The 12,332-nt window shown below is 42.7% G+C and overlaps 1 protein-coding gene across 2 annotated transcripts; it reads right to left on the reverse strand.

Annotated features, from left to right (window-relative positions):
• Positions 1-1,330: 1,330 nt before the first annotated feature.
• Positions 1,331-9,350, reverse strand: nfyba (nuclear transcription factor Y, beta a). 2 transcript variants are annotated; one of them, XM_006806513.3, is made up of 7 exons: positions 9,257-9,350; positions 7,428-7,521; positions 7,200-7,330; positions 4,137-4,334; positions 2,340-2,418; positions 2,179-2,258; positions 1,331-1,890 (listed from the first exon to the last, which is right to left on the reverse strand). In XM_006806513.3, exons 2-7 carry the CDS (start codon positions 7,519-7,521, stop codon positions 1,858-1,860), a joined length of 615 nt encoding a protein of 204 aa, XP_006806576.1. In that variant the 5' UTR covers positions 9,257-9,350; the 3' UTR covers positions 1,331-1,857. The 2 variants fall into 2 exon arrangements, with proteins under 2 accessions (XP_006806576.1, XP_087686967.1); XM_087830841.1 differs by lacking the exon at positions 9,257-9,350 and adding an exon at positions 8,964-9,223.
• Between the last annotated feature and the right edge of the window lie 2,982 nt (positions 9,351-12,332).

Here is a 12,332-nt window from a genome sequence, read left to right on the forward strand (position 1 = left end):
TCAGAGTATTTTTTGCTATAACTTCTCTTTTCAGATGAATGCAAAGTTAAAGCGTATTACCACGGTGCCACTGCTGCCCAGAATTCTCTCAAAGACAGATGTGCTATCTGCCAAACTCATACAGCTGTTTAAAAAGCCAAGATTATAGGACATGAAGAAGACTGCAGAGTGAAACACATGGGCCAGGTAGAAGTACTTGTATAATTTGGATGAGCTTGATGTGTAATCAGGGAGCTCTGCGTTTACCTCAACAAAGATCTGGATGATTTAGTGACAGAGTATGTTATGAGCACTAATATAGAGCATCAGTACTTATTTTATATGCCACAGTTTCACTTTTTAATAGACATATTTTCAAAACATTATCTACTGGGGTCTTGCTATTTAAGACGCTTTATAAGCTTGTAGAGTTTGTAAAACTTATGGGTGAAATACTGCGGTTAGATCTGGGATTTGAATCTCCACCATAGGTGCATCTACTAAAAACCTCAGACGAATCGGAGTGACCTCAACCGGAAGGTCAGAGGTCAGGTTTACTGAGCGCCTTGTGAAATCAATACCATGGGTGTTTCTACAAGGAGGCTGAGGGACAGCACCGGAGGGCGTCCATATTTATTTTAGCTAAGACGACTCAAAGTAAAATGATTAGCTTACATCATGTCAGAGTCATTTACCAAATACAGCCCATTTTTAATGTGAGTCTGGTGAAATTCAACAGTTTATTCAACAGTGTTTGCTGTCGTAAATGAAAACAAATGTGTCAGCATGATTTAAACTGTAAAAAATAAATATGTTCAATTACAGAAAAAAGGTTTCTTAATTCAAAGAATGTTGTTTAACTGTAACCATTGTGAAAAACAAATTTACATCAAGTGCAGCTGTGCGCCAAGCAGCACAGGACCCAGACGCAGCACTGGGAGATGAGAGATGCAGTAGTGATGCCCAAAGGCCTGCGCCCAGGAAAGGGGGCGTGCCCAAATGAATCCTGTGTCGAGACCCTTATTGGTTAAAGAATATCACATGGCCACAGATAAATGACATAACTGCCTTGTTATGTTACTCAAGCTGTTGAAAAAACGCGGGAATTCACATTTTGAACACATTTTGAGCTGTCAGGGAGCATTTTGACATGTTATGGGACCGAGGGAAACACAGAGAGGCGACAGAAACCGGTACGTGGAGACCGGAGGAATAACCAAACACTGAGATGAGACTAAGATGAACAAATCAACACCAAAATGTAAATAGTAGACTGTAAGCCTGCCCATTTGTGCCTAAAAGTGCAAACTGCAGGTGCTTTATGTGATGAAATAAAATTCAGTCTGAAACATCGCTTTTCAAATTTTATTCAAAGGATTTTTATGACATTAAAGCACATGGTAAACTGTCAACTTACAAAAGAGCTGCATAATCTAGTAAGACAGTAACAACACGGCTCCTCTTGATTCAAACAGAGAAGACGTGAAAAAAAAAGCATCCAATGCAACATTTCCCTTTGTAACCCCGTCCATCCCAGCCCTGCCCCGGAAAAGAGGAAGGAAAAAAAAGCATAAAAGCAAACACATCAACACGAAAGCACAAACAGGAATTCATCACTAAACCATGTACGAAGACTAGCCTTTAAAATAAAGCCTTGAATTTCCCAGCTGCTCTGGAAGCTCCAAAACATCTGGAACACTGCAACTAGAAACTACACTTTCTACTAAACAGGTAGTGGCTTCTCTGTACATGAGGGACTCTGCAACACCCCCTGCTCTCTCTCCGATAACCTTCGCCCGTCGGCCGGGTCAGATGTCATCGGTGATCGGAGAGTGTGCACGGAGCCGCGGCGTTCAGGCTGGGAGTGATGGAGCCTCGTCATGAGAACTGGATCTGCTGTACAGTGGGAATCTGGAACAAAGAGAAGCGAGCATCACCAACAAAATTCCACTTCTCACGAAAAACAATCACAAGATAAAGAATCAAAGACCACGAGACAACAAACTATAACGAGTACTCGGCTGTGTCCACACACTGTAAAATGTATTCAGGCACATCTGTGCAGAGTAAGAAACCTGTCATCAGATTTAGCTTCAAAGAGTTTTCCAAAATTAGGATAAAACAATCCAACTACATGACTGATGTGTTTCCTCTTAGCAGCAAGATAAGGGACAAAGGGACAGCACTTATGTGCTTTACCTGTTGATATGATGTGGTGTACACCATAACGTTCTGCTGCTGACCATCTGCTGTGATAATCCCAGCTGGCAGTGGATTTGCTGATGAGAGAAAAGAAGTGGAATTGATTAGGACGGTTCATTAACGGGGCGGTGGGGGGGGGCTGCTTGTGTTTCACTTACTGAAGCTGTCCTCTGAGAGGTCCTCACTAAGGCCTTCTCCCACAGTCACACCTGCCATTCCTTTCTCCCCCTTCATTGCCTGAAAGACAGCAGAGAACATTTTCATGTTATTCTGTGCAGTGCTACGAAACACCAATCACACATACAGCACTTTAACCCTTTAAGACCTACCATAGAACCAAGTCCGCCAGAGCTTATATTATATGTTTACATGCTGTGGAGCCATTTTTGGGAGCATTTCAAGTTGCTATACATCAATACAACCATTATAGCCCAGATTTTAATAATATGTCTGCATTAAGTGCATAGTAATTACATAAATTGCAAAAAAGTGCAATAAACTACAAAAAATTTGAAAATCGTTTTTGTTTTTTTAACATATATTTCTAGTTAGAGAAATTTAAGAGGCTTATCCCTCAAAACTGTAAATACAAAAAAGTTGCACAAAATAGTTTCCCACCACAGGAAATTTATTTTGAGTGTCTTCATAGTTTTATTTTTGAATACACCAATTTTTATATACTGCAGGAAAAACGAAAATAAATATTATAGTGCAAATTTGCAAAAAAGCAGCATGTGCATCAAAATAAACTATTTCCAGCAGTGCAATATGAGTCCTAAGCATCCCAGAAACCACACAGAAAGTCATAAAGTCAAAGATAACTTTTAAAAACACCAGTATAGGCTCATGAGGCCCTGATGGTAAAAAACTACATTTCCGCGAAAATGACGTCACTTCCGGTTTCGGGCAGGTCATGGCGGACATGCGATAGTTCGCGCTGATGGACGTAGGAAGTGTTATGAACAGCTGATCGGATCGGCAAAGCGTGTTTCTGGAATATTATGGTTTTGTTGCTGCAAGTGCTTTTTATGCAGTTTTTTCAAAGCTATATGTGGAAGGAAACTGTGACCGAGGACAAGCTGATGGCATAAGATGTAAGTACAACTCCTCCGGTTTCATATGCAAGAAAAATTATTGCTCTAGCTCACGTGGTTGCAGAGCTACTGGGATTTAAAAATAGTTACGCAAAACAGAGCGTGTCTGCTCTGACCGGCTTTAAAGGGTTAAAAGAGCAGTAGCAGCCAGGTGTGTTTGATTATCTGATCATCAGCGAGCAGGACCGCTGTGTTTAACAGTCATCACAAGTAACGACATTAACTAATTAACATGGCAAGAACCCAGAAGGAACTACAACATGATTTAATTACCAATTTCTAAATAATATCTCATCTATAAGCTTACATGAGAAAACGCTTTAATCAGCACACACATTCCAGAAATGACCACGGCTTCATTCACAAACATTACTGCTACTCGAGTTGTGCCCTTTATGGATGCCCTGATTCGACTTTTTTCATTGCTTAACAGCATCTATCCCAATCCCTCCACTTGCACCACTTCAGTATTGGTCAGAGGAATCCAAGTAGCTGTGCAAACTTACATTTTTCAAGCTAATTAATCAGATTTTGGGTAATCAAATTAGACTGCAAATAAAAACCTCTGACTGTTCTGGTGACACCTGTGAACACAGCTGCCTTATGGTGCTGATAAATTGGACTGTTGTGAATCACACAGGTCGATAAAAAGGGCATAATAACTGTATGTGATCATCAGAGCTACTTCCATTCGTAGCTCTGGTGACTTTTGAGAAGTTATTCGAGTTATTTGAGGAGTTTGGATCCATCAAACAGCAGTGTTAACAATGAGACACAAAACCTGAGCAGTAAGCGATCACAGCAACATGACAATATTCAGTCTCAACTTAAACATCCAAATAAAAGGAAGCTGCGCCTCACCTCTCTGAACTTCTGCAGGTAGAGCTTCAGTGGATCCACATACATGTCAAAGCCAAGTGTGGACATGGCGAACAGGATGTCCTCCCCATTGATAGTCTTCCTCTTTTCCTGGTGACAACGCTCACTCGCCTCAGATGTGATGAAGCTGATAAACTCGCTCACGCACTCCTGCACACACTCTTTGGCATCTTTTGCAATCTGTGCAAAAAAGAGATGCAGACATGAGGATTCAAAGCTGGCCTTTGGAAACTGCATCAGGCCAAAGAAAAGTAGTTAAAACAAACGCTGTTCTTAGCATTCGTTTCCATGTCTCACTATGTGATGTGTCTCCCTGCGTACTCCTGAGTACTTTGAAGCACATCTTAACTTGCTATATGACAGCGTCCTGAGCCCTTTTCAGAGGGGTGTCAATCCAGGACATGAGCTGGTCTTCACCTCTCACCTTCGTCTGGTTTTACAGCCTGGACGTCTCCACTTCAGCTCAAGCAGTGCTGGCACTGGGTCCTCGTGTGGAGGTGAGCTGCTGGCTATGGCAGTGATTGTTGAGATAAGCTTGTCTGGCAATAATGGAGTCTCCATTCCCCATAGTGACACATCCAAACGAACGCTAGTCAGTTCAATTTTATTTATACACTGACAAATCCCAACATAGACCACATGTCCATGCTGCTGATCCCTGCATACACTGACCCCCCCTCCACCAGCCACAAAGACTGTGAAAACCTGTCCAGAAGATGCATCACATCAGCTGCAGGACTGTGTTTGAACACCTGGACCTCGAGAGCCCACATCAGTGCTCTCATACATCAACAGTGTCCCTGTGGACAAACGTCTCCAACCAGAAACCCTGGATGACTAAAGAGGTCCAGCTGAAGCAACGTGACTCTGCCTTCAGCTCTGGTGACAGCAGATCTGAGCTGAAAAGAGAGAGAGGCCGGGGGGGTCTTCACTAAGATCTTCACTGTCCCAGTCCTGCATCCTGCCATGCCTAAAGTCAATCGTCTCACTGCCAAAGCGTACCAACATCAGCAGCCTGGACGACTGCAGACCAGCTGCTCTAACACCTGTTACAATGAAGCGCTTCGAGAAACTGGTCCAACATCCCATCATGTCCTGCCACATGCAGAGCTAACAGATCAACTGAAGATGCCCTTGCTACAACCAACACACCACCATCTCCCACCTGGAACAACAGGGCCGTTACGCCAGGCTCTTTGTTGACTTTGGCTCTGCTTTCAATACGATACTCCCCGACAGACTAATAGTTAAACTGCTGGAAATCAAACTTCCTCGACCACCTGCTGCTGGATCGGAGACTTCCTGTCAGACTGTGTACAGCGAGTTAGAGTGGGGCCTCAGCTTTAACACGGCTCTCCACAACTCTGAGTCCCCCACTGTATACTCTGTGCACACATGACTGCGTCAGTCCCCACCCAGATGATACCATCTTGGTGGGGCTCATCTCTGGGGGCGACGAGACGGCGTACAGAGCTGAGGTTCAGAGGCTGTCAGATGGGTGTGTAGACAACAGCCTGGACCTCAATACCACCGAGACAAAAGAGCTGGGAGTCGACTTTAGAAGGAGGAAGTCTGAGCTGCATCAGCATGAATGGTTAGTGTGTGGAAAGGGTCTCCAGTTTCAAGTTCCTGGGTGTGCACATCGACTCAGACCTCCAGTGGAGCTCAAACACCTCAGTGGTTGTAAAGAAGGCAAAACAGCATCTGATCTGAAGGAGCTGCTGGTCGTCTTCTACCATTGAAAGTGTGCTGACATCCTGCATCTGTGTGTGGTTCTCCAGCTGCACCATGGCACACAAAGAAGCACTCAGAGGGTCATTAACATGGCCAAAAAATCACTGGACATCCTCTTCCCTCCCTGAATGGTAAATGGTCTGTATTTGTATAGCGCTTCACTTAGTCCCTATGGGCCCCAAAGCGCTTTACACTACATTCAGTCACACACACATTCACACACACATTCACACACACATTCACACACACATTCACACACCCCCTGAAGGACTTGTACAGCACTATTGTACTAGGTATGACTGTGCAATGACATTAAAGAGTGATCTCCCTTTTTGGCTCCTACCTCAATGCACACTGTGCTGTCGATCTTACGTGCTGCACAATAATGTTTAATATTTAGTATTTACTGTCATATTCCCATATATCATTGTGATGTTGTTTATTCTATTACTCTCGATTTCTTCTGCTTGTTTTCTTTTTTCTTTCTCAACAGGTGATCCAGGTGATCGATATATGTATGTTTTTTTTGCTTATTCTGTTGGTTTTTGTTTTTTGCCCTTCTCCCCCGTCCCTCTTCTCAACTGTTTTTCTTTCCCTCTTTCTTTCTCCCTTTTCTTTCCCCCAGTCAAGTCTGTCCCGTATTCAGCAAGTGAAAATAAAATAAAGAATAAAAGGTGAATCAAATGGACCATTACGGCAAAGCTGGGATGGTCAATTTGGTAAAGAAAATCCGTTGGGCATCTTTCTTCGCCTTTAGACAATAATTCTGTTGGCAAAAGAGCCAAACGGGACAGGCAAAAAAAAAAAAAGAAAAAAAATAAAAGAGTGATCTCCTATCTCTAACGATGGCTGTCAAAGTAGCATTCAATTCAATTCAATTTTATTTATATAGCGCCAAATCACAACAAAAGTCGCCTCAAGGCGCTTCATAGATACAGAGAAAAGCCCAACAATCATATGACCCCCTATGAGCAAGCACTTTGGTGACTGTGGGAAGGAAAAACTCCCTTTTAACAGGAAGAAACCTCCAGCAGAACCAGGCTATGCATGAGTGAGACATCTCACCAGACGGCCCTTCTTGCTGGGGCAAAGCTAGAAGAGGTGCTTATCGTAATAGTGAAAGCTATTTAAAGGTGGCCAGGATGAAAGTGAAGCTGCGGAGGTTAAGAATCTCTTTGTGAGCTCAACCCCAGCTCCTCCTGTTCACATGTCCCCTAAATAAATGTGTATCCATCCTTGCGAACACTTAGAATAACATACTGTATGAAGGCGTTATTATTTCTGTTTTCTTCCCTTTCATCCCTCACAAACCTTTCCAGTCTGAGGAACAGCATTCTTCATGATGCGAGCCACATTAGCAATGGGAAGATATATGTCCTGCTCCCTGTAGTTCTCCTTACTGCTGCCGTCTTCATGGTCATTCAGATTCTCATCTCCATCATCTGTGAAACACACATAGAGTCAGCTCTATAAGAACAAAGCCAAAATGCACTTCAATGAAGATGATGATTTTATACTGACGCTTTGTGTTTTCCTTACCTTCCTGAGGCTGGAGAACATAGTGACTGGAAGCCATGTACTCCCCAGTGATGCCCAGCTGGGAGGCGTCGGTGGTCGAGCTGTCTCCGTCCATCTGCAATACCACACAGCTGGTTATTTGGAGCTGTAGCACTACAGTAAACCTATGAAGCCTGAATGTAGCCAGCTTCTTAGAGCCACACCTTAGGCATGATCTGAGTTATTTAGAAGGGTCCCAGCACGCATGCTCCTCTAGGAAAGAGATGTTTTCCTTTGGGATTCAGCCACATGCTGTTTTACTATGCTCTGAGCCATGAAACAGAATAAATAATGCCTGCTTGCTGTTTTTCTCCGTAGCTACACTGTGACTCAGACTGACCTAGATATGTCTGACATGGGTGAGCACAAAAGAAAGTGCAGCTATGACCTGTTAAACCATTTATCCATTTTATTTATTGATCTTTTGTTTGACAGTAGCAGACCTACTGTTGTATTGAGTAGGTAAGGTGTTGTTTAAATGAACACAGAAGCTTTAAAGTAATAATATTTTTAAATGGATCATGATAATGATCAATGCTGACTGATTTGAGCATTTTTATCATAATGTTTTAGGCCATATGTCAAACCTGCAATCAACAGCAAAACATACATCAAGGGTTGAAAGATCCCTGGTTCGATCCCGGAAGGAGACACAAATCCCTTTGGGCTTGTGTCAGGAAGGGCATTAAAATAACACCAACTAAAAGATGCAGTTACTGTAGCGACTCTTTGTAAATAAGGGGGCAGCTAGCTTTAATTGTTGCAGGTTAGGACACTTTAATTATTTTTTTCTTTTATTACGTATTAATTAACGAGGTCATTCAGCTATTCAATCAACTGGTAAGCTAAAGGCAAAAGCTACTTTATTATAACATCGCATCTATCAGGGAGAGAAGGCCATCGCAATGCTTTTATAGCGCAATACTAAATCATTCAACATTTCAGTATACACTAAATATCAGAAGCTCTTATTCGGTGGAGGTAACCTGGCCGTTAATAGTGCGCCAAACGTGTTTTGTGTTGTCACCCAATCCTGATACATGCGTGTGTTTTTGTTTTCCAGCAGACTGACTTGGCGGGTTTGTTGCTATTGCGTCTCGGTGCTTGTTTTAGAGGGTTTATCTGCATCCTGAGTTTCTACTAACGACTAGCTTGGCTAAGTAGCGTATTTCGGTACTCAGACTCCCTCATACTGTGCGCACTTTTATATCGGCCTGTGTGTTTGCACTGAGAAATGTTTAACTTGGCACACAGCTAGCTACCCACTGGAACATTTATCTGAAAGGGAAAACGTAAAACAGCTGTAAGCCAACGGTGAGGCCAGCTTACGTTAGCCACATGCTAAATACACTGGCATGTGTTTGGCTACCGTGTGGTAAGTAGCGGTTATCATTTGTGACATTTTTAGCTAATGTTAGCTAATGTTAACCCGGGGATGGGGTTAGCCCGTGGCCTCGCCAATATTTGGAAACCAGTGCTTTTAACGTAATGAGGAGAAGCTTTCCAGTGGACTGTTACCTTGAGTAGTTAACCCTATTCAGGCACTGAGTGTCCCTTAAATACATTCTCACTGCAGATCCAACGCAATTCGCGTCCGCCTTGGCCTGTTCTTTGTGGTGCACAGCATAGCAAGACGTGACCAGGGCCGAAATGTTTAGCAGTCATTTTTAAACTTTCACCCGCTGGATACTTCCTGATGAGCAGCCCTCATTCACCCAGACAACAAATAAAAAAATCAGACAGAGACGGACATTTCCATTCGAGCTAACGAGAAATCGGTTAGCAATCATTGGCCGGAGCCAGGAACAAACCTGCAATGAAGCCCTGGTTGGTTACCTTCCTGAGACGGCTGTTTGGTTGGACAGAAAATGGCTGCAAAAGGACCAGTCCCAGCGCGGAGCCGCGGCTGCAGTACCCCATCTCAACAGTAGAGGCCCGTGCTGCGTTCAGGACCTTCAGTACCGCACAAGCCCAAATCTACATAGGAATGGTAGTTGGTACTGTTATCGAAACTATATGTCCAAGAAGAAACATAAACGAAGTAGAAAACCCTTACATCCTTAGATAAAGTACACATTGGTTATAATGGAATATAATGTAATATCACAGAAAATGTAGTTCCTACATTTACGGCAGCAAATGAACGCATCTTGTAACGCGTGGATTTCCAGAAAACGTCTACGTGGTCTGCCTACCGCCGCTGGCATATGGTATAATAAATTAACAATAAAAAACAAGTAAAAAACGAACAAACACACACGCACAAACCCGAAAAAACAGCCACTCGAATTTTGTTTTAAAGCGGTTGAAAGGCGCAGCAACAGTAATAGTTCCAGACATTTCTGACTGAAACAGGTAGGCTTTTTCATCTCGGGGAGCATTTTTCAACCAAGTGCGACAACAAGTCACTTTATGGTTGTTTGTTTTGTGTCTGGGGCTTTCGTATGTAATGGTCATTTCGTGTGCACTTGCTCAGAATCCCCAAACCTTGTGTTACTGCTTAGTGGCGGCTGCTGAGTTGAACATGTTATTCACAATTTTCACCACAAGATGGCGCGACAGTTAAACAGTCCATTAAAAAACCCCAGGTAGAGCTATGACACTAATTAGTTGTGATCAATTTTCATTTAATAGAAAAATAGTACCAAGGGCGCATGTGTTTGGTTTTTCATTAATGAGATATGTCTTGCTTTCTGCTTTCAGATAAACTAGACGAGAAAGAAGGCAGAAATGCATATACTCATAGATATTTATACTCTTTATACAAATTGTTTTATTGAAAAGTTGAATTGTTAGATATTTGATGTTGTTATCCTAGCTATGTATAGCTTCAAATGAAGGCTAAAAAAGGAGACTTCATAAAAACTGGAGAAGGTTGGAGAACAAATTTATTACTTACAACATACCACTATTAGGAACCTTTGCAATGACAGACACATTAAAAGGATTTGTGGCATTGCTCACAGATAATGTGGAAAGTCTTGGTTCTGCAAAGTTAAAGTTTAAAACTTCTCATTTGGATTAGATGTTGTTCAGCATGATTGTTGTGACCTGGCCTAACTGCCACTGTGACTGTGTATTTCCAATCCCAAAGAGTCTGATGTAAGCGGTTGCATGAGGTCAAAGGTGTTAGGAAGATGATATTTAGTCAAGAACTCAAAGATTTTCCTCTAGAATATTTGCAACATCGTGCTGTACCAGAGAAAACACAGCATCTCAAAGTCTCTCTCTCCCTCTGTCACACACAAACACACACACACACACACACACCCACTAGATCAGCATTATAGACAAAAACTAGAGTCACACGTCTGGGAAAAGGAAACTTTCATCTAAGCTTATGCTATAAACTCACACACTTCAATGAGGCTACAAGCCCACATGACTTTTAGCACAAATAAAATATCTGTAATATCTGTAAACATGAAACAAATGAGACGTCACAGGTCTTCAAAGACTGACTTAATGAGTCACTATACAGGGTGGGCCATTTATATGGATACACCGTAATAACATGGGAATGGTTGGTGATATTAAAGTCTTGTTTGTGGCACATTAGTATATGTGAGGGGGCAAACTCCTCAAGATGGATGGTGACCATGGTGGCCATTTAGAAGTCGGCCATCTTGGATACAGCTTTTGGTTTTTCAATAGGAAGAGGGTCATGTGACATATCAAACTTATTGGTAATGTCACAAGAAAAACAATGGTGTGCTTGGTTTCAACGTAACTTTATTCTTTCATGAGTTATTTACAAGTTTCTGACCACTTATAACATGTGTTCAATGTGCTGCCCATTGTGTTGGATTGTCAATGCAACCTCTTCTCCCACTCTTCACACACTGATAGCAACACCGCAGGAGAAATACCAGCACAAGCATCCAGCATCCGTAGTTTCAGGTGCTGCACATCTCGTATCTTCACCCCATAGACAATTGCCTTCAGATGACCCCAAAGATAAAAGTCTAAGGGGTCAGATCAGGAGACCGTGGGGGCCATTCAACTGGCCCACGATGACCAATCCACTTTCCAGGAAACTGTTCATCTAGGAATGCTCGAACCTGGCACCCATAATGTGGTGGTGCACCATCTTGCTGGAAAAACTCAGGGAACGTGCCAGCTTCAGTGCATAAAGAGGGAAACACATCATCATGTAGCAACTTCAAATATCCAGTGGCCTTGAGGTTTCCATTGATGAAGAATGGACCCACTATTGTTGTACCCCATATACCACACTAAACCATCACTTTTGTTGTTCCAACAGTCTTGGAGGGATCCATCCAATGTGGGTTAGTGTCAGACCAATAGCGGTGGTTTTGTTTGTTAACTTCACCATTCACATAAACGTTTGCCTCATCACTGAACAAAATCTTCTGCATGAACTGAGCGTCCTGTTCCAGTTTTTGTTTTGCCCATTCTGCAAATTCTGTGCCGATCTGGGTCATCCTCGTTGAGATGCTGCAGCAGCTGGAGTTTGTAAGGGTGCCATTTGTGAGTAGCTAATATCTGCCGAAGGGATGTTCGACTAATGCCACTCTCCAGTGACATGTGGCGAGTGCTACGCTGTGGGCTCTTGCTGAATGAAGCTAGGACAGCCACTGATGTTTCTTCATTAGTGACAGTTTTCTTGCATCCACATTTTGGCAAATCCAACACTGAACCAGTTACACGAAACTCAGCAAGCAGTTTGCTAACTGTAGCATGGGAGATAGGTGGTCTCGTAGGGTGTCTTGCATTGAAATCTGCTGCAATGATCCGGTTACTGCGTTCACCAGATATCAACACAATTTCGATCCACTCCTCACGTGTTAACCTCTTCGACATGTCAATGGCTGTGAACAAAGAGAAACTTGTAAATAACTCATGAAAGAATAAAGTTACGTTGAA

Source organism: Neolamprologus brichardi, chromosome 17 (genome assembly GCF_056152115.1).
Source record: "Neolamprologus brichardi isolate AB-2024 chromosome 17, ASM5615211v1, whole genome shotgun sequence".
Taxonomy (NCBI): domain Eukaryota; kingdom Metazoa; phylum Chordata; class Actinopteri; order Cichliformes; family Cichlidae; genus Neolamprologus; species Neolamprologus brichardi.

Excerpts from the sequence above, each read along its gene's own strand:
- nfyba (XM_006806513.3), bottom strand. The coding sequence starts at position 7,521 with ATGGACGGAGACAGCTCGACCACCGACGCCTCCCAGCTGGGCATCACT. Across the intron at positions 2,259-2,339 it reads CCTCTCAGAGGACAGCTTCA|CAAATCCACTGCCAGCTGGG; the intron begins GTAAGTGAAACA and ends TTCTCTCATCAG. Across the intron at positions 1,891-2,178 it reads ACACCACATCATATCAACAG|ATTCCCACTGTACAGCAGAT; the intron begins GTAAAGCACATA and ends TCTTTGTTCCAG.